This window comes from Pseudoliparis swirei, chromosome 11 (genome assembly GCF_029220125.1).
Source record: "Pseudoliparis swirei isolate HS2019 ecotype Mariana Trench chromosome 11, NWPU_hadal_v1, whole genome shotgun sequence".
Classification (NCBI taxonomy): domain Eukaryota; kingdom Metazoa; phylum Chordata; class Actinopteri; order Perciformes; family Liparidae; genus Pseudoliparis; species Pseudoliparis swirei.
Genome location: NC_079398.1, coordinates 23336663 through 23359161, shown reverse-complemented (window position 1 = coordinate 23359161; position 22499 = coordinate 23336663). Strand labels below are relative to the sequence as shown.

The 22499-nt window shown below is 48.8% G+C and overlaps 1 protein-coding gene across 6 annotated transcripts; it reads left to right on the top strand.

Moving 5' to 3' along the window:
* Window positions 1-609: 609 nt before the first annotated feature.
* On the top strand, window positions 610-20646 carry lin52 (lin-52 DREAM MuvB core complex component). Of its 6 annotated transcripts, none has more exons than XM_056425615.1 (7): window positions 610-1223; window positions 3836-3910; window positions 4013-4050; window positions 4155-4221; window positions 4368-4451; window positions 7069-7183; window positions 20505-20646. In XM_056425615.1, the coding sequence occupies exons 1-6, from the start codon at window positions 1205-1207 to the stop codon at window positions 7155-7157; spliced, it is 372 nt and encodes a 123-aa protein (XP_056281590.1). In that variant the 5' UTR covers window positions 610-1204; the 3' UTR covers window positions 7158-7183; window positions 20505-20646. The 6 variants fall into 6 exon arrangements, with proteins under 6 accessions (XP_056281590.1, XP_056281591.1, XP_056281585.1 ...); XM_056425610.1 differs by lacking the exon at window positions 610-1223 and adding an exon at window positions 1280-1493; XM_056425614.1 differs by lacking the exon at window positions 610-1223 and adding an exon at window positions 2319-2589.
* Window positions 20647-22499: the final 1853 nt, after the last annotated feature.

Below are 22499 nucleotides of genomic sequence, written 5' to 3'. Positions count from 1 at the left end.
TGTGTGACGTAAGGGGTCCGAGGTGATGGAAGACATATTCAGATCTTTTACTAAAGGAGTAATACCACAAGGTAAAAATATTCCATTCCAAGTCAAATTGTTACCACAAAATGTACTTTCAGCTATCAAATGCATTTATGAGTCAAAAAGACCCTTTTCAGAGAGCTGTACTAGTAAACACTGTTGCTGTTGGATTATTAAAGTATTATTTTGGACAGAATGCAATCATCGTAATGGTGCAGCTAGTAAGTTCACCTGATTCATATACTGTTGTATATTTCTTTTCTTTTGGTAAAACAATCTTAATTCAAAAAGTAACAATAGCTGCCACATAAGTTAAGAGTATAATATTGTCTTCTGAAATGTATTGAAGTAGAAGCATTACGTAACTCAAAAAGAAAATACATCAGGGCACCTCAAATTGTACTTACAATATAAATGACTTGAACAAATGCACTCAGTTTCTGACCACTGGTGTTTTGGGCTATTTGACTCGTATCAATGGACACAATTACAAATTTTGAGGACCGGAAATTCTGACTGTTTTCATTTTTAAACGAAACACAATTGTTTTGTCGATGGTTAGATCTTTGTTTATTTATAGGTACAGTGATACAAGATATGCCACAGAACAACTAAGGTATCGAAAATTATCACAATTGTATAATAGATTTCCAAAAGAAGACCCCTTGATCATCTTAAAACAACCCAAGAGCTTCCTGAAATACTAAAAATAGAAAGCACCATTTATGATTGTCATCTGGGATCTTTATTAATTTGTGACTGCTCTCAGTTTTGATGTAATGTGGAGGAGATTAATACCATGACACTTATCTCCTTGGCAATATCATAACTAACACGAAATAATAATACGTTCAATCACTTTAAATAAAACCACAAAGATGTGTACATTACTGGTTACAATCTTGCTAGAAATAAAGGAAATTAAATGACATTGCTTGACATGCAGCAGTATAAACGTATGTGTGTAGTCAAAGGAGGCGTGTACAGATGTTAATGTCGGAACTGACGCCAAAAAGCAATGTGCATAATGTCTTGTTTTACCTGTCACGCGCTGCATTGGACACTTTGACAGGAAACGACTGGGCCGCCTGGCGGCGTGTTTGTGAACTGCACCAGCACGCGTCAACTCTGAGGACGGCTGCTGTGATTGGCTGTCGTTAATCACGTGTTTATTGTGAAGATGGCGTCTCCAAATGGAGGTAAATTCTAATTCCTAACCCTGCTACGCCGTGTGTTATGTGTACAGTTCACATGTCTATGTATATTTAATCGTCACTGACTCCTGCGTTATCTTTCACGAGCATCCCGAAGACGACGGAATACGCAGTTCGCGTTGTATCGGTGCTGTTTGGAGATGTTTTCCTTGGCCAACACAGTGACGAGCCCAGTGTGTGATGAGCCTCCAGTGGAGAGGAGGCTCGACCCGGAGCGCGACGCTATGCTGGCAGCAGTAATAACAATGACGTCATGTGGGTTCAAGCAAGACTATCGAGAGTGACGTCATAACTACTCAAGGTGTCGTCAACGGAACACAGAAAGTATTCTGGACTCGAAGCTTCCGCCGTGTTCTGTGTCTCTGGCCGCAGACACACGCTCCGCTCCGGGCTCGTGTTCTGTGTCTCTGGCCGCAGACACACGCTCCGCTCCGGGCTCGTGTTCTGTGTCTCTGGCCGCAGACACACGCTCTGCTCCGGGCTCGTGTTCTGTGTGTCTCTGGCCGCAGACACACGCTCCGCTCCGGGCTCGTGTTCTGTGTGTCTCTGGCCGCAGACACACGCTCCGCTCCGGGCTCGTGTTCTGTGTGTCTCTGGCCGCAGACACACGCTACGCTCCGGGCTCGTGTTCTGTGTCTCTGGCCGCAGACACACGCTCCGCTCCGGGCTCGTGTTCTGTGTCTCTGGCCGCAGACACACGCTCCGCTCCGGGCTCGTGTTCTGTGTCTCTGGCCGCAGACACACGCTCCGCTCCGGCTCGTGTCCTGTGTGTCTGGCCGCAGACACACGCTCCGCTCAGGCTCGTGTTCTGTGTGTCTGGCCGCAGACACACGCTCCGCTCCGGGCTCGTGTTCTGTGTCTCTGGCCGCAGACACACGCTCCGCTCCGGGCTCGTGTTCTGTGTGTCTCTGGCCGCAGACACACGCTCCGCTCCGGGCTCGTGTTCTGTGTCTCTGGCCGCAGACACACGCTCCGCTCCGGGCTCGTGTTCTGTGTCTCTGGCCGCAGACACACGCTCCGCTCAGGCTCGTGTTCTGTGTCTCTGGCCGCAGACACACGCTCCGCTCAGGCTCGTGTTCTGTGTCTCTGGCCGCAGACACACGCTCCGCTCCGGGCTCGTGTTCTGTGTCTCTGGCCGCAGACACACGCTCCGCTCCGGGCTCGTGTTCTGTGTCTCTGGCCGCAGACACACGCTCCGCTCCGGGTCGAGCCTCCTCTCCACTGGAGGCTCATCACACACTGGGCTCGTCACTGTGTTGGCCAAGGAAAACATCTCCAACCAGCACCGATACAACGCGAACTGCGTATTCCGTCGTCTTCGGGATGCTCGTGAAAGATAACGCAGGAGTCGGTAACGATTAAATATACATAGACATGTGAACTGTACACATAACGTGTCTCTGCGTGTCTCCGGCTGATCACGGCGGAAGCTTCGAGTCCAGAATACTTTCTGTGTTCCGTTGACGACACCTTGAGTAGTTATGACGTCACTCTCGATAGTCTCGATGCTTGAACCCACATGACGTCATTGTTATTACTGCTGACAGCATTCATAACGTCGCGCTCGAGCTACACTGTTGGTGTGTTTACAGTAAAGTGTATATATATATATATATATATATGTATATATATATAAGTGTATTTATATATAGAAGTATATACAGGACTGTCTCAGAAAATTAGAATATTGTGATAAAGTTCTTTATTTTCTGTAATGCAATTAAAAAAACAAAAATGTCATGCATTCTGGATTCATTACAAATCAACTGAAATATTGCAAGCCTTTTATCCTTTTAATATTGCTGATTATGGCTTACAGCTTAAGAAAACTCTAAAATCCTATCTCATAAAATTTTAATATTTCCTCAGACCAAGTAAAAAAAAGATTTATAACAGCTGAGTGTTTGTCAAGGCTCAGGAAACCCTTGCAGGTGTTTCGAGTTAATTAGACAATTCAAGTGATTTGTTTAATACCCTACTAGTATACTTTTTCATGATATTCTAATATTTAGAGATAGGATATTTGAGTTTTCTTAAGCTGTAAGCCATAATCAGCAATAAATCAGAATAAAAGGCTTGCAATATTTCAGTTGATTTGTAATGAATCCAGAATGCATGACATTTTTGTTTTTTTAATTGCATTACAGAAAATAAAGAACTTCATCACAATATTCTAATTTTCTGAGACAGTCCTGTATATATATATCCAGCATGCCGCCATCACGAGGACAGAACCCTTGTTTCAATAGCTGTTTTTAATCTTGTAACACACACATACACACACATACATAGACATGTGTTTAAAGTGTAGTTGGGTCAGAGGTTAAAGACAGCACTGTATGCAATATGTGGTAGTTAGATCATTGGCTGGTTATATTGATTGAAGTACTGACTGACATCTTACTCCACTTGTTCAACGTTCAACATGCAACAACAGATGTCCCAACACTGCTGAGTAATTTATGGTTACAAAGTGTTCATCTCAACTAACATTTTAAATAACTTCTGAAAGTCTGCCATGAGTATATTTACACATTTTAAGGTATGCATTTTCCATATAAAATGTCAAATTTTCTTTTCATTTTGTGTCATGCAAGGTGACGATTTTGAGAGCTCTTTGCTGAGTTTTGAGAAGTTGGACCGAGCGTCGCCCGACCTGTGGCCAGAGCAGTGTAAGTGTGCCCGCTCCGTGCTCTTGTGTCATTAGTCACTATGTAAATGTGTTTTATGTGTTTTATGCAATAATCTTGATCCACCGGTGATCACTCATGTAGTGCCTGGAGTTGCAGAATTTGCTGCATCTTGTAAAAATGTGAGTTGGCTTCACTTGCGCTTTGATTTACAAACTTGATGATGAAATAGACTGTGATATGTAGGCCTGATATACTTAGATCTTTGTTGTGTCTCACCTCACAGCCCATCAATAATTCACCCCCCAAATGGATGGCTGAACTAGAGAGTGAGGACATTGAAATGTTGAAAGGTAATGCAGCAAACTTAAATGTTTTAAGTAGGTGTTGAACAGGAATATTTTGTCGACAGCAATAGTCTTTGCCTATAATCCTGTCAAATGGTATAACAGTTTTGCAAAAACACTTTGAGCTTCATGCTGGGTCCTGTTGTCTGCAGAGCTGGGTAGTCTGACCACAGCCAACCTGATGGAGAAGGTCAAAGGGCTTCAGAACCTCGCTTACCAGCTGGGCCTCGAGGAGTGTGAGTACATGAACAACACAAACCTTTAAAATGGCCGCTATATTCAAATGTTTTTGTTTTGTTACTCTCACTGAAAACTCTTGATTAAAAATCCATGTGACAAGTATGCAAATGCTCCGCTTAGTAAACCACATGTTACCACTAGATGGCGCTCAGAGCCTCTCTAGCTAGCTCAGGGTCACTGGTGGTGGAGCATCCTTGTGAGCTTTCACTTTTAAAACCATCACATGTTAACTTGACAAAGGTGTGTGAGTTGTTATCTTAATTCAAAGTGGATCATGTCGAAATTGGAACTTTTCAAATTAGAATAAACTGTCCATCTCTGTAAAACAGCTGAGATAATTTGACTTTGAGGTCTTGAAATGATAGGTTTCAGTCAATCCTGTTCAATTGGAACGTGTCTGAAACGAGGACACGCTCACAAGAGCCCACACCACAAGTGCTGAAGCATTTGATTGATGCACAATCTAGTTTTTAATCCATTGTCCACAGCCTCCATTGTCATAATCCGTGTGGATTAGAGAGATGTAGCTCTAAGTGCTCTAAGAGGAAAAAAGGGTATTTATTCCTCCAGTGAAAAAGCATATATGCAATGAAGCATTGTGGCATAACCTCCCTCTTGTGTGATGGAAGATATAAATAAATGTACATAGATCTTTTATTTATTTTTACAAATCGGTTACATTTAACCACCATGCCGATACGACGAAGGGCCACACGAAGTGATGGGATATAAACAGTGGGTCCTGCTTGTGGTGGTTTGTAATTGAGACAAACGCCTGTACATATGAATGAAGTTATGCCAAACATCAATAATGAAATTTGAGAGATGCAAAAGGAGAAACTCCTAAATTCTCTGAAGAGATCTTCTGATTGTAGGCAAGGGAGTTGATGGTATAATAAACACATATCCAAGGGATCATACTCATGAAAGAAAGCCCAGATGCGAGTAACCACACATTACCAGGCTATCGATTGTGTAGCATAGCGTATGTGTATATTTGCATAAACCTCGAGTCGCAAATTAATTTAGTTGTAAAATGTCTCACCTCCCCGACTCCCCTCAGCCTGCAGAAGCATGTAATCTGGCTGCTATGAAGACGTTAGCTGTCACAGGTGCAGGCCTGCGGGCTTCGCAATCATGTCGTGTGCCTCGAGACGACGGCACACGATGATGGTTGTTACTGGTGTCGGAGCAGCCTTGTAATGGCTGCCTGTTTAATGCTCTCTGGTTTAATGTTCTCCTTTTCCTGGCCGTCGGGGGGGGGGGGGGGGGGGCTTGTAAATCTCAGCTACTTTTTCATCATGTTTGTGCACTATTCAGTAAACGAGACGTTGTGGAGAGAGGGGCAGAGGGACAGGATTTACTGCCCCTCCCCCTTCAGCATGTGGACCATTAAAGAGGAAGCTGGTTAATGGGCAGAGCACAATCAAGCAGGGAAACCTCTGCAGCGAGGAAGGGAGCTGGACCCGAGAGCAAGAAGGTCCCCCTCTGCCTGTGCACCTGAGCAGGACTCGTGTTCTCATGCATGTTGTGTGCTGTGCACATTCTACTGCAGACTCATTTTTGTACATATATATGAACACAAATGGAAAGGGGGGATCTTTTATTCCCATAATCCCCTCCCACGCCTCCTCCTGCACCAGCACCCCCAGTAATGTCTGCGGCGCTGGTCCGGTCCCAGAGGGGCTTGACGCGTGCCTCTTCCTCAGGCCACAGCTGTTACTCCACCCCGTGATGAAGGCCCCTGTCGTGGGCCGCTGAGCATCAGGCCCGGGTCTCTGGGGAGAGCGGAGGACTCTGATAAGTGCTGTTATTGGAGATAATTGAAAGCTGAGTGTTCCTCTGGGATGCGCTGGAGGCTCCTGACACCCTGCTGCAGTGCTCTATCACACCGCTCAATACTGGAAACCAGTCAACACTTGTCCATTGAAACCAACCTCAGGAAATTACAAAATGTGATTGTCAAGTCACTACAGGGACATTTTTGAGTGAATATCTTTATTCTGATAATGTGATTATAATTCCAAGTTTGTGTTTTTAAGAGACATTCACACATCGGGCCAGCTCTCAAAACGTCGCGAGGCGAAAATTGGAGAAGAACTTACGCCGTGGAGATTTTTTTGAGAGTTCAAGTGAAGCGTGTCTTTGACAGTCACATGGGGGTTCGATAAAAGCTGAGAATTCACCCGTCGAAGGTTCAAGATATAAGATTGGGAGTCTTTCGGTTGCCTCTTCACGGCTCACAACGTGTCGAAGGCCTCGGCTTACGGTGCTAACTACGGCCAACGTGCTGACGGAGCTTACAGAGTTTAGCTGGAGGCCGGTGCTACGCTTCCACGACGACACCGCCGGTTGGGGCGGCGGTGTCGTCGTGACGGCCGTAAACTAATCTATGGGGCTCGCTCACATGCACGAGCATTACAAGCAAGAAAAGGCTCTGATAACAACTCTCTGTTCAGGTAGACGTTACTCCACTGTAGCTTTTAAGAAATAGAGTTCCTTTCAAATTAAATCAAACATATTTATTGTCAGATATTAATCAAACCTGAAATTAAATTTGAAGAAATCTTTACTAGGCCATGGACTTAACATGTGAATCTTATGAATTCCCAGTGATTGCAAGCGTTCTTGGGGACAGCATCACTGGACCACCTGTAGCACCGGCGAGCGCCGTGATGCCGCATGGCGTCGGCCCAGGCTGACCTCGGTGGCTTCCGCCTGTGTGAAGGTGAGACTGAAGGTCGCGCTGCCCTGACGGCTCCTAATGGGCCCACCTCAGCCTCCTCCTCCTCACCCTGAGCATCAATCTCCGGCCTATTAGGACCGTGCCGCTGCTGAATATGATTGCATTCACTGAGCCCCGCTGGTGCTAATGTGGCTCCATCAATCCATCAGGCGGGCCGACCACGGGGCGGGGCTTATGAAGTGCTGCAGCTGACAGCAGCTGTTTGAGGAACAGGGAAAGCCCCCCCACCTCCACTACCCTTCCCCCCCACCTCCACTACCCTTCCTCCCCACCTCCACTACCCTTCCCCCCCACCTCCACTACCCTTCCTCCCCACCTCCACTACCCTTCCTCCCCACCTCCACTACCCTTCCTCCTCACCTCCACTACCCTTTCCCCCCACCTCCACTACCCTTCCCCGCCTCTACTACCCTTCCCCCACCTCCACTACCCTTCCTCCCCACCTCCACTACCCTTCCCCCCACCTCCACTACCCTTCCCCCACCTCCACTACCCTTCCTCCCCACCTCCACTACCCTTCCCCCCCACCTCCACTACCCTTCCTCCTCACCTCCACTACCCTTCCTCCCCACCTCCACTACCCTTCCTCCTCACCTCCACTACCCTTCCCCCACCTCCACTACCCTTCCCCCACCTCCACTACCCTTCCTCCCCACCTCCACTACCCTTCCTCCCCACCTCCACTTCCCTTCCTCCTCACCTCCACTACCCTTCCTCCCCACCTCCACTACCCTTCCTCCTCACCTCCACTACCCTTCCTCCCCACCTCCACTACCCTTCCCCCACCTCCACTACCCTTCCTCCTCACCTCCACTACCCTTCCCCCCCCCCCCCACCACCCTTCCCCCACCTCCACTACCCTTCCTCCCCACCTCCACTACCCTTCCTCCTCACCTCCACTACCCTTCCTCCCCACCTCCACTACCCTTCCTCCCCACCTCCACTACCCTTCCTCCCCACCTCCACTTCCCTTCCTCCTCACCTCCACTTCCCTTCCTCCTCACCTCCCCTACCCTTCCTCCCACCTCCACTACCCTTTCCTCCTCACCTCCACTACCCTTCCTCCCCACCTCCACTTCCCTTCCTCCTCACCTCCACTACCCTTCCTCCCCACCTCCACTACCCTTCCTCCCCACCTCCACTACCCTTCCTCCTCACCTCCACTTCCCTTCCTCCCCACCTCCACTACCCTTCCTCCTCACCTCCACTACCCTTCCTCCTCACCTCCACTACCCTTCCCCCCCACCTCCACTACCCTTCCTCCCCACCTCCACTACCCTTCCTCCTCACCTCCACTACCCTTCCCCTCCCCACCTCCACTACCCTTCCCCCCCCCACCTCCACTACCCTTCCTCCCCACCTCCACTTCCCTTCCTCCCCACCTCCACTACCCTTCCTCCTCACCTCCACTACCCTTCCTCCTCACCTCCACTACCCTTCCTCCCCACCTCCACTTCCCTTCCTCCCCACCTCCCCTTCCCTTCCTCACCTCCACTACCCTTCCCCCACCTCCACTACCCTTCCTCCTCACCTCCACTACCCTTCCCCCCCACCTCCACTACCCTTCCTCCTTCCTCCACTACCCTTCCTCCCCACTACCCTTCCTCCTCACCTCCACTACCCTTCCTCCTCACCTCCACTACCCTTCCTCCCCACCTCCACTTCCCTTCCTCCCCACCTCCACTTCCCTTCCTCCTCACCTCCACTACCCTTCCCCCCCGCCTCCACTACCCTTCCCCCCCCACCTCCACTACCCTTCCTCCTCACCTCCACTACCCTTCCCCCCTACCTCCACTACCCTTCCTCCTCACCTCCACTACCCTTCCTCCACTACCCTTCCCCCCCACCTCCACTACCCTTCCTCCTCACCTCCACTACCCTTCCTCCTCACCTCCACTACCCTTCCTCCTCACCTCCACTACCCTTCCCCCCCACCTCCACTACCCTTCCTCCTCACCTCCACTACCCTTCCTCCACTACCCTTCCCCCCCACCTCCACTACCCTTCCTCCTCACCTCCACTACCCTTCCCCCCCACCTCCACTACCCTTCCTCCTCACCTCCACTACCCTTCCCCCCCACCTCCACTACCCTACCTATCTTTCTGAGTTCCACACACGTCTTATGACAGGGTCACATGTGCGGAGCAGGTTGCGGCTGTATCGGGAAGAAGCTGTCGGTATCTCAAGCAGGATCAGTGTGGAAGCTGTGTGAGAGCAGAGGCAGGCCAACTCACACACACACTCTCACACACACTCTCACACACTCACTCTCACACACACACACACACACAGTCTCACACACACGCTCTCACACACTCTCTCACACACACACACACACACGCTCTCACACACTCTCACACACACAGTCTCACACACACTCACACACACACAGTCTCACACACACGCTCTCACACACACACTCACACAGTCTCACACACACACTCTCACACAGTCTCACACACACTCACACACACAGTCTCACACACACACTCTCACACAGTCTCACACACACAGTCTCACACACATGCTCTCACACTCACACACACAGTCTCACACACACACACACTCTCACACACACACACACACTCACACACAGACTCACACACTCACACACAGACTCACACACTCACACACAGTCTCACACACACTCTCACACACTCACACACACTCTCTCACACACACACACAGTCTCACACACACACACACACACACACTCACACACACACACACACTCTCTCACACACTCTCACACACTCACACACACACTCTCACACCCTCCTTGGTTCTGCCTGCCTGCCGCATCCCTGAGCAGATCGGAAATGACACCTCATTTCCACAAAGGCATTAGGAATTCATTGGATTTTCTTTCCCAGCTAATCATCGTGCGAGTGTAAAACCTTTTAGGCTTTTTAATGAATGCTTTTTGACTGATTGCCTATTAATAAGGACACCTCTTGAACAGGCTAGGCTGGTGCAGGGGTTGGGAGATGTGTGTGTGTGTGTGTGTGCATTGGAGGAGAGGAGGTGTGGGCTCTCTGGGTTGGGACATAAAGAGGAACCAGTGGCTCCCCGGGGAAATCACAGCTCGTGTCTGCATCTTAAATATCCCTGTGAAGTATCAATAAGTGGGTAATTGAATTTTGAACACAAACATGAGCGTCAGGTGTATGTGTTGCTAGAGGATCGCAGGCTGAATGTGTGCGCCTCCAAGTGTTCCTTTGCTTGTGTGTGTCATCTCCTCTGTCTCCCTCGGCCCCCCGGGGAGGAGGGCGGTGAAAGAGGATGTTAAATCCATTAAATAAAGCTTACAGCCCGTAATAGCTGAGCAGCACTCAGAGATGGACAGCGAGGGTCAGATAAGTCCTCTTAACTCTTAATGAAAGTGAATCGGGGCATTCGGGGCCGGGTCCAGGACTCCGGTTAACCCAGGTGGTCATCCGTCTGCGGGGCTAGCGGGGTCCAGGGGCTCACTGGGATCGAGCCATGGAGACAGGCAGCCAGATGTGGGGGGGTGGCGCAGCGATGATTACTCTCATTTTATACACAGGGGAGTCGCGGTGGGGCCGAGCGGCCGCTGACAGCGACGCCCAGGTCACTCACCGTAAACGAGGGGAAAGTGAGACGTCACACATCCGGCCACCTGGGATCCTCCCGACGGAGACGATTACTGCAGAAACCTTTGGGCTGCACCGCAGGACCTCCCACGCTGTAGTCCGGGCTCGACGCTTCATTTGGGGAAAGGGCAACATTTAAATAGCCAGGAGGCATATTTAGCTAGTTGCAGATGTAGGTTAATCCCCGGTGTGCCGTGTGCAGCGTTAATCAGGACAACATCTCCAGAGGATTACTGGTGTCTGCTCCCCGGCTCGTCCTCATTCTGATGACAACCTGCCGAGTTCACGCGGTGCGTCTATTTGTGGAAACAAATATTTCAAATTGCTTTAATGAAAATTGATTGCAATGTCAAATTATGATCTACAGTACGATGTGGCTGTGTTTACCAAACTAGCACAGTGCGCTGTGATGGAATCTCACACCACATATCGGGCTGAATGACAATTAGATGGCAACAAATCAACAAGAGATGGCCCACGATCTATAAGGGGTCATCAACCCTAACCCTATGGCCCACGATCTATAAGGGGTCATCAACCCTAACCCTATGGCCCACGATCTATAAGGGGTCATCGACCCTAACCCTATGGCAACACGATCTATAAGGGGTCATCGACCCTAACCCTATGGCCCACGATCTATAAGGGGTCATCAACCCTAACCCTATGGCCCACGATCTATAAGGGGTCATCGACCCTAACCCTATGGCAACACGATCTATAAGGGGTCATCGACCCTAACCCTATGGCCCACGATCTATAAGGGGTCATCGACCCTAACCCTATGGCCCACGATCTATAAGGAGTCATTGACCCTAACCCTATGGCCCACGATCTATAAGGGATCATCAACCCTAACCCTATGGCCCACGATCTATAAGGGGTCATCAACCCTAACCCTATGGCCCACGATCTATAAGGGGTCATCGACCCTAACCCTATGGCAACACGATCTATAAGGGGTCATCAACCCTAACCCTATGGCCCACGATCTATAAGGGGTCATCGACCTTCCTATGGCCCACGATCTATAAGGAGTCATTGACCCTAACCCTATGGCCCACGATCTATAAGGGGTCATCAACCCTAACCCTATGGCCCACGATCTATAAGGGGTCATCGACCCTAACCCTATGGCCCACGATCTATAAGGGGTCATCGGCCCTAACCCTATGACCCACGATCTATAAGGGGTCATCGGCCCTAACCCTATGGTCCACGATCTATAAGGGGTCATCGACCCTAACCCTATGGCCCACGATCTATAAGGGGTCATCGACCCTAACCCTATGGCAACACGATCTATAAGGGGTCATCGACCCTAACCCTATGGCAACACGATCTATAAGGGGTCATCGACCCTAACCCTATGGCAACACGATCTATAAGGGGTCATCGACCCTAACCCTATGGCAACACGATCTATAAGGGGTCATCGACCCTAACCCTATGGCCCACGATCTATAAGGGGTCATCGACCCTAACCCTATGGCCCACGATCTATAAGGGGTCATCGACCCTAACCCTATGGCAACACGATCTATAAGGGGTCATCGACCCTAACCCTATGGCCCACGATCTATAAGGGGTCATCGACCCTAACCCTATGGCCCACGATCTATAAGGGGTCATCAACCCTAACCCTATGGCCCACGATCTATAAGGGGTCATCAACCCTAACCCTATGGCCCACGATCTATAAGGGGTCATCGACCCTAACCCTATGGCCCACGATCTATAAGGGGTTATCGACCCTAACCCTATGGCCCACGATCTATAAGGGGTCATCAACCCTAACCCTATGGCCCACGATCTATAAGGGGTCATCGACCCTAACCCTATGGCCCACGATCTATAAGGGGTCATCAACCCTAACCCTATGGCCCACGATCTATAAGGGGTCATCAACCCTAACCCTTTGGCAACACGATCTATAAGGGGTCATCGGCCCTAACCCTATGGCCCACGATCTATAAGGGGTCATCGACCCTAACCCTATGGCCCACGATCTATAAGGGGTTATCGACCCTAACCCTATGGCCCACGATCTATAAGGGTCATCAACCCTAACCCTATGGCCCACGATCTATAAGGGTCATCGACCCTAACCCTATGGCCCACGATCTATAAGGGGTCATCAACCCTAACCCTATGGCCCACGATCTATAAGGGGTCATCAACCCTAACCCTATGGCAACACGATCTATAAGGGGTCATCAACCCTAACCCTATGGCAACACGATCTATAAGGGGTCATCAACCCTAACCCTATGGCCCACGATCTATAAGGGGTCATCGACCCTAACCCTATGGCCCACGATCTATAAGGGGTTATCGACCCTAACCCTATGGCCCACGATCTATAAGGGGTCATCAACCCTAACCCTATGGCCCACGATCTATAAGGGGTCATCGACCCTAACCCTATGGCCCACGATCTATAAGGGGTCATCAACCCTAACCCTATGGCCCACGATCTATAAGGGGTCATCAACCCTAACCCTATGGCCCACGATCTATAAGGGGTCATCAACCCTAACCCTATGGCAACACAATCTATAAGGGGTCATCAACCCTAACCCTATGGCAACACGATCTATAAGGGGCAGGGCTCCAGACTAACTTTTTTTACTAGGAGCACAGTGGCCCCTAACTTAAAATTTTAGGGGCGCAAGCAGAAAATTTAGGGGCGCACACAGGGTTTTTCCTGGGTCAAAATGGGTCTTCGGTGCTCCCCAAAAAAATTGTTGGCGCGCTGCGCACGCACCGTCTGTTCGTGCAGGTCGAGCTGTTGAGTGAGTGATCAGCAGCTGGCCGCTCTGTCCGTTCACGCACCTCACAGTTGTGTATTAATCAGACAAAAAGACACGCTTATCAACTCCAGTGTTTCCCCTACCATTATAACAGGGTAAAATCTCCACCCGCCACTCTGTAATTTTCGTCTACCCCCCCCCGTCAACAATTCTCGGCTCGCGTGACAGAGCGATGCGCGCGCCGACATCGAAGTTCTGCCGTGATGCACGCACACGGGTGAGCACACTCTCACCACCCCCCCCCACCCATTGATTGAATGAATTCATAGAAAGCAGTTTATTTTAGGAAACTGAATCAAAAATAAATATTACTATGCAGCACGTTCTCTTTTCAATACCATCTAGGGTTTGATGATGTTATGATTAGAGATGCACCGATCAGGTTTTTGGTGCCGATCACCGATCACTGAAATCAGTATCTGCCGATCACCGATAATACCGATCACCGAGTCGATTGAAGCATTCTATTTATTGTGTAGCATTATTGCCTAGGACTGAGGAAATACATATATAAAGCAACTCAAACATTAAAGAAATTACCGATTTCTTTAAACATTTAGGACTTTTACTTTGAAAAATGTCCTAATTGATACATTAAAATTGTTTGATTGCTATTGTAGGGGATTTCAGATATGTATGGAACACATCTGCATTATTCATTTCCTGGAACTCTTACGGAAATCTATTTACAGGACTTTTCTTAACATACAAAAGACTGACTAATTTTTATAAACTCTTCCTTGGTCCAGTAAAAATGTTTTAATGTTAGCATAATTTAAGCTAAATCTCAGAAATGATCTATAAAGATACATCAGTTCATTGTTTACTTTTATATGTTCGTGTATGATTTGTCGACATCTTATTTTGATAAACGGATGTTGTTTCACGTGGTTCTTTCCGCTAACTTTGCAAAACCGGATGTTGTCACTTAAATCCTTCCGCTAACTTTATCAAAACCCTCGCGCGCTCCCGATCGAATGTGTTTACCGTGAGCATCAGTCTATAGGGGCTCAGACATGTGAGAGTCGGCTGAGTTGACCCAGAGATTCAACTCGGGGGACGGGACGCCCTTCGGTGAGGATCCCCTCGTGGACCTCTCACTCTGCGGCCCTCCGCTGCGGTGCGCCTCTTTTCACACATTAGCCCCCCCCCCCCCGCTCTCACACACAGGCCAGCCTTCTTCTTCGGTTTTCGTCTCCTTTCTTCTTCTTCTGGAGTTAATGTCGGTTAGCAAACCAGTCATTCAGGCATTATCGCTAACTATAGTGGGCTGAAGTGTAGAACAAGTTTGTAAGCAACAAAAATATTTAAGAACAAAAAAAAGAAATCTGCTAATTTACTGGTCGCGCATGCGCGAGTTGATGAAAAATTTACTCGCACTGTGTCTAATTTTAGGCGCAAAATGCGACCATTTGGTCGCAGTCTGGAGCCCTGAGGGGTCATCGGCCCTAACCCTATGGCCCACGATCTATAAGGGGTCATCGACCCTAACCCTATGGCAACACGATCTATAAGGGGTCATCGACCCTAACCCTATGGCAACACGATCTATAAGGGGTCATCGACCCTAACCCTATGGCCCACGATCTATAAGGGGTCATCGATCCTAACCCTATGGCCCACGATCTATAAGGGGGTCGACCAACCCTATGGCCCACGATCTATAAGGGTCATCGACCTAACCCTATGGCAACACGATCTATAAGGGGTCATCGACCCTAACCCTATGGCAACACGATCTATAAGGGGTCATCGACCCTAACCCTATGGCCCACGATCTATAAGGGGTCATCGATCCTAACCCTATGGCCCACGATCTATAAGGGTCATCGACCCTAACCCTATGGCAACACGATCTATAAGGGGTCATCGACCCTAACCCTATGGCCCACGATCTATAAGGGGTCATCGACCCTAACCCTATGGCAACACGATCTATAAGGGGTCATCGACCTAACCCTATGGCCCACGATCTATAAGGGTCATCGACCCTAACCCTATGGCCCACGATCTATAAGGGTCATCGACCTAACCCTAAGGCAACACGATCTATAAGGGGTCATCGCCCCTAACCCTATGGCAACACAATCTATAAGGGGTCATCGACACTAACCCTATGGCAACACGATCTATAAGGGTCATCGACCCTAACCCTATGGCCCACGATCTATAAGGGTCATCGACCCTAACCCTATGGCCCACGATCTATAAGGGGTCATCGACCCTAACCCTATGGCAACACGATCTATAAGGAGTCATCGATCCTAACCCTATGGCCCACGATCTATAAGGGGTCATCGACCCTAACCCTATGGCCCACGATCTATAAGGCGTCATCGACCCTAACCCTATGGCCCACGATCTATAAGGGGTCATCGACCCTAACCCTATGGCCCACGATCTATAAGGGGTCATCGACCCTAACCCTATGGCCCACGATCTATAAGGGGTCATCGACCCTAACCCTATGGCCCACGATCTATAAGGGGTCATCGGCCCTAATCCTATGGCAACACGATCTATAAGGGGTCATCGGCCCTAACCCTATGGCAACACGATCTATAAGGGGTCATCGACCCTAACCCTATGGCCCACGTTCTATAAGGCGTCATCGACCCTAACCGTATGGCCCTCGATCTATAGGGGGTCATCGACCCAAACCCTATAGCCCTCGATCTATAAGGGGTCATCGACCCTAACCCTATGGCCACGATCTATAAGGGTCATCGACCCTAACCCTATGGCCCACGATCTATAAGGGTCATCGACCCTAACCCTATGGCCCACGATCTATAAGGGTCATCGACCCTAACCCTATGGCCCACGATCTATAAGGGTCATCGCCCCAACCCTATGGCCCACGATCTATAAGGGTCATCGACCCTAACCCTATGGCAACACGATCTATAAGGGGTCATCGACCCTAACCCTATGGCCCACGATCTATAAGGGGTCATCGACCCTAACCCTATGGCCCACGATCTATAAGGGTCATCGACCCCAACCCTATGGCCCACGATCTATAAGGGTCATCGACCCTAACCCTATGGCAACACGATCTATAAGGGGTCATCAACCCTAACCCTATGGCCCACGATCTATAAGGGGTCATCAACCCTAACCCTATGGCAACACGATCTATAAGGGGTCATCGGCCCTAACCCTATGGCCCACGATCTATAAGGGGTCATCGACCCTAACCCTATGGCAACACGATCTATAAGGGGTCATCGACCCTAACCCTATGGCCCACGATCTATAAGGGGTCATCGACCCTAACCCTATGACAACACGATCTATAAGGGGTCATCGACCCTAACCCTATGGCCCACGATCTATAAGGAGTCATTGATGGCAGCACGATGCTGATGAACTTACTACAACATTAGTAATTGACATTTCTAATCAACTAAACACATTTCTAAGTCCCTCTAATCAGTATTGATCCACCCCGTTGGTTGACAAAGTCTGTGTGTGTGTGTGTGTGTGTGCGTATAAGTGTGTGTGTGTATAAGTGTGCATATAAGTGTGTGTGTGTGCATATAAGTGTGTGTGTATGTGTGCATATAAGTGTGTGTGTGTGCATATAAGTGTGGGTGTGCGTATAAGTGTGTGTGTGTGTATAAGTGCATATAAGTGTGTGTGTGTGTGTGTATAAGTGTGTGTGTGCGTATAAGTGTGTGTGTGCATATAAGTGTGTGTGTGTGCATATAAGTGTGTGTGTGCGTATAAGTGTGTGTGTGCGTATAAGTGTGTGTGTGCGTATAAGTGTGTGTGTGCGTATAAGTGTGTGTGTTTTTGAGGCTTTCTAACTGTCAGTCCGGCTCAAGAGGCTGCGATGGAGTTGGGGCACCAGGCGACTTTACAACAAAACAATATGAATATTTATTGAAATGTTACTGCGGAGTAGAGACGACATCACACCTCATCTATTTATGTACAACTTATAACAAATTAAAAAATTCCTTTCTTCATTAAATATTCTGTTCACGTCTTTTTACCTGTTAGCGTCGGCCTTTTTTACAGAAGCTATCTTTATATTATTTTAATTTCAACGTCAGGGTTGGTGTTGCTGGCTCACTGTCAGACTCAAGTATCCCTTCAGATGTAGCACACACTAGGAGTTACTAACCGGTCACCATACAGACGAAGGCCTGAGACCGCCTACTATCCACATATTAGAAGTTGGGCGCCGAGAGATAAACAGCTGTTGGCAATAATTCTCGAGCCGTGTGACAATAAAGAAGGAAAGATGACATAATGAAGAGTTTCAATCAAATTTCACACCAACAATAATTAAGTGGAAAACGTGATGTTCAAATCTTTATTTAGGTTTGTTCCGTGTGTTTTTGGAGGTCTGATGTTTTTATCTCTGGGTGGAAGTTTAGAGGACATTCTGGCCTCGTGCTTTATTCACATTATGCTTTATTAGCTTAATCTGCTTCATTCCTCTTCGTAACATTCAGCTTGTATTGATACGCAAACCTTCACCTTCCAGCCAAACATGGGATCTTTGTTGGGATTTTTGGATGAGCAACAAACAAAGAAATGTATTAATATCTTACTGCAAGATGTGAATAGAGCCATCGTTATTATGAACTATTATTATGAGTGTGTTCTTTTCCGACAAGCCCATTGCAGCTCTTCACTGGTCCCACTATGCATGCTGCTCCTTCCAGTTACTTTGGGCTTGGTCCTTCCCCACCTGTTCATACCTTGCTGAACATTTTCCTCCATATTTCCTTTTTATATAAAGCGAGCCACACATCATCAAATTGAGCAGGGATTTATGTTTAATGGGGTCTTTCATGTGATTATATCATCGGTATTTCTTTCTGAGAAGGGCAAGGCAGAGCTGAACCGTAATTAATAAGAGCCTCCGTGGGGCGAGGGGGTCTCCGTGGTGGCAGAGCCATCCTTGATCCACGTTTCAGTTTGGGCTCATCAAGAGATGGAGATCGTGCTCAGGGAGGGAGGGTCTGAAGCCCCCTCCCCATTCCTCGTGTAACTGATCCGAATTCCAACGCGACACCGGCGCCTCGCGGCTGCTGGGTCACCTCGATGTAATTGCTTTCTCTCGCCTGATTTCGATGGCTTCATTTCAATCTTAAGCACCCTATGCATGTCCAGGGGTCCGCTGGTGACTTTGTTTCGGGTGATTTGAAGAGACAGCAAAGTGCAAAATGAATCCATCCCATTCCAATTAGCATCATCTTTAACCTAATGAGGGACACCTCAAGGTGATGTGGCCCCCACGCCCAGATGCACCATTATCATTCCTCGCCGGGTAACTCATTTAAATTACTAACTGGCCCGGCTTTTTCATTACCCGGCCCAGGCGGGGGAGGCGGGGCGACTTCACACGGGCAGCCAGCTGAGATCCTGATCATATTCTTGTTGCAGGCGTCGTGAAGGGGATGACTTTCTGCTAAATGCCCATTTGAAATCAGTCCTCTCTGCGCCGCTCTGTGTCTTACATGATGTACAACGTCGGGTGGAAACTGAATGGAGTCGCTGAGGTAATCTTCGCAGCTCATAAAACCATAATGCCGCTGAGACGGTGATCTCAGTCATCTTTAACAAAGAATAATTACTGTACCTGGATGGTGCATCTCCGGGGTTTATAATGATGCTGCAGGAAAGTCTCTGCAGTCTAGTCAGTGACACGAGTGATTGTCTTTGAATCCTCGGCAATGAACGCTGTTCCGAGACCAGTTTGACGAGGCCCGGCGAAGGGGCGGCTCTATTGGTGGTGGACTGGTTACCAGTTAACAGTTTCCACTCCTGGGCAAACCCGGGTGTGTCGGGCCTTTAACAATTTGAACAATCTGTTTTACTAGCTCCACAGATGTGTCTGCAATCAGGAGTGGGAATCAGGATTAACGCTGGGAAATATTTGCACTCAAACATTTGCAATCACTTAGTGAAGGATGTAACCTTCATTTTGGTTGAGTTATATTTGTAAATGTTTTTACAGTTGGGAGAAAAAAAAGCTGAAGCCAGTATTACAATTATATAATTTTATTGTAATGTAAAATTCCAAGAAGAGATCGAGTCTCTCACAGTGACAGTGATATATTCTTTCTGCAAGCATCAGCTCGGATGCCGACATTTTAGATATTTTTTGTGACTTTAAGAAATAGAAATTAGATGTTCAATTTATTTATTTTTTCAGTTTGGAGTAACCCAATTATCCAGAGTTTCCGAATGATTACAGACATGAAATTGTGTCGCAGAATATGTGTTGCATTATTTCCTCAGAGCCCTCAGATTTAGATTCAGAGACCCGCGAGTTTTAATTTCAAGAACCGTATTTAATGGCGAGCCTTTGATACTGCTGGGATGAATGCCGCTGTGTGGCCTTTAAAGTGGTGCCCTTATTCTTATTGTGTTCGTCATATGTCGCTTACTTTAGACATGGCCATATTCCATAATCACAAGTTGAGGTTAATAGAGACATTTTGCATCCGGCATCCACACAGATGCACTCTCATGCATGCGTAGGTCTGAGTACTTGTGCCTCATTGAGACAGCGATCAAGCGAATCACCAGACTCTCTGGTAGCTTCGCTTCCATTTTATGTTGTTTTCCATGTCCTGAATGAACAGATGTTTGTATAAATTACCTCCCGCTGTGACACTGTAGATATTAAATACATGCCTTGCATTACTAAACATGAGTTCTGAAGAGGCTCGAGCTGCAGGCAAATGCTGGGGGAGACTGGCTGATTTTACCAACTTATGACAACAGATTGTTGGAGGAGTGTCGGAGCAGAAGAGGCTTGGTCTCCCACAAGCATAATGATGAAATGAAGTCTCTTCACGTGAGCGGTGGGTCACCTTGAATATGTGACGTTGTGTCTTCTTGTCTTCCAGCCAGGGAAATGACCAGGGGCAAGTTCCTGAACATCTTGGAGAGGCCCAAGAAGTGACGTGTTGTTGGAGTAGCAGGCGACGTGGGACCCTCTGTATAAACAAAATAAACAAAATGGCGCTGTGCCAACGGCTGCTTGTTTCAGTTGTGGCGTTTTGCTTTTATTTTATTGTCTTTTTTTGCACTTTTCCTCTCTTTTTCTTTTTCTTTTCTTTCACGTTTGTCTTAGTTACGGTCGGACACTGGACCATAACTACTTTTTTCGATACTTCTACTGTGGCTTTTGTTCACTTTGTCGTGAGTATCGGAGAGCCACAGCAAACCATGACGGGACCGTCGTCTACTCGCGTGCTCAGCTGATCGCTGTGCAGGCCGAAGCTTCTGCCTGGAGAAAGACCTGAGATCCCGCTGGAGCTACGGAGAAGGGCTCGCGGCTGCAGGGCGGGGCCAAGAGGAGGGCTAAAACGAGGAGATACAAACCCTCGGTACCGTCGATCATAACGGGGAACGTGAGGTCTTTGGCGAATAAGACGGATGAGCTCGGCGCGCTGGTAATGACTGAGAGGATCTTCCGTGAGAGCAGCCTCTTGTGCTTCACTGAGACGTGGCTACACGCGGACTTTCCGGATCACAGCGCGTCCGTGCCCGGCTTCAGGACTGTTCGGGCTGACAGAGACGCTACACAGAGCGGTAAGAAGAGGGGGGGCGGGATCGCTGTTTATGTGAATGAACGGTGGTGCCACCCGGACCATGTGTGCGTGAAGGAGCGCTTCTGTAGCCCGAACATTGAACTGTTGGCCGTGGGGATGCGCCCGTACTATTTGCCGAGAGAGTTCACGTCCGCCATTGTGGTTGTCGTGTACGTGCCGCCATCAGCTGACGCTGAGGAAGCTGTGGACACCATCCACTCCACTGTGTCTGCTCTGCTGAATCATCAGCCTGGAGCATTCATGGCTATCACTGGTGACTTTAACCACACCACATTGGAAAAAGCTATGCCAACCTTCCATCAGTATATAGACTGCCCAACAAGGAACAATACAGCTCTGGACTTGCTGTATGCTAATACTAAGGACGCATACAATAACAATGGGCTCCTCCACCCTCCCCCCTCTCTCTGTGACGACTGACCAGGTGAGAAGACAGCTGGAGAAACTACACCAGCGCAGAGCTGAAGGTCCTGATGGCATCAGCCCCAGGGTCCTAAAGACCTGCGCCACCCAGCTGTCTGGTGTCCTGCAGCGCCTCTTCAACCTCAGCCTGAGGCTGGGGGAAGTCCCGGTGCTGTGGAAGACGTCGTGCCTGGTCCCTGTCCCAAAGAAGTCAGCACCATCTGGCCTCAACGACTACCGACCGGTCGCCTCACCTCCCATGTGATGAAGGTGCTGGAGAGGCTGGTCTTGGCCCACCTCCGGCCGCAGGTGAAATCATCGTTGGACCCTCTGCAATTTGCTTACCAGCCTCATGTGGGAGTGGACGACGCCATCATCTACCTGCTGCAACGAGCTCAGTCGCACCTGGATGGAACCGATGTCTCTGTGAGAGTCACTTTCTTTGACTTCTCCAGTGCATTTAACACCATCCAGCCACTGCTGCTGAGTGAGAAGCTGCGGGTGGCCGTGGACGCGTCCACCATCTCCTGGATCACTGACTACCTCACAGGCAGACCACAGTTTGTCAGAATGGGCCGTGTGCTGTCTGGAACGGTGGTCAGTGATGTTGGAGCCCCACAGGCACTGTTCTGTCTCCTTCCTCTTCACCCTGTACACCAGTGACTTCCAGTACAACACGGAGTCATGCCATCTGCAGAAGTACTCTGATGATTCTGCAGTGGTCGGGTGTATTAGGGATGGACGGGAGGAGGAGTACAGGGCAGTGGTGAGTGACTTTGTAAAGTGGGCGATGAGAACCACCTGCGGCTGAACGTGGCCAAGACCAGAGAGATGGTGGTGGACTTCAGGAGGAAGGCGACAGCTCCTACACCTCTGAGTGTCCTG

Bases quoted from the DNA above. Each gene is read 5' to 3' on its own strand.
- lin52 (XM_056425610.1), top strand. From the start codon at position 1,379: ATGTTTTCCTTGGCCAACACAGTGACGAGCCCAGTGTGTGATGAGCCT. The intron at 1,494-3,835 runs GTGGGTTCAAGC...GTGTCATGCAAG, and splicing joins AGTAATAACAATGACGTCAT to GTGACGATTTTGAGAGCTCT. The intron at 4,452-7,068 runs GTGAGTACATGA...ATGAATTCCCAG, and splicing joins CCAGCTGGGCCTCGAGGAGT to TGATTGCAAGCGTTCTTGGG.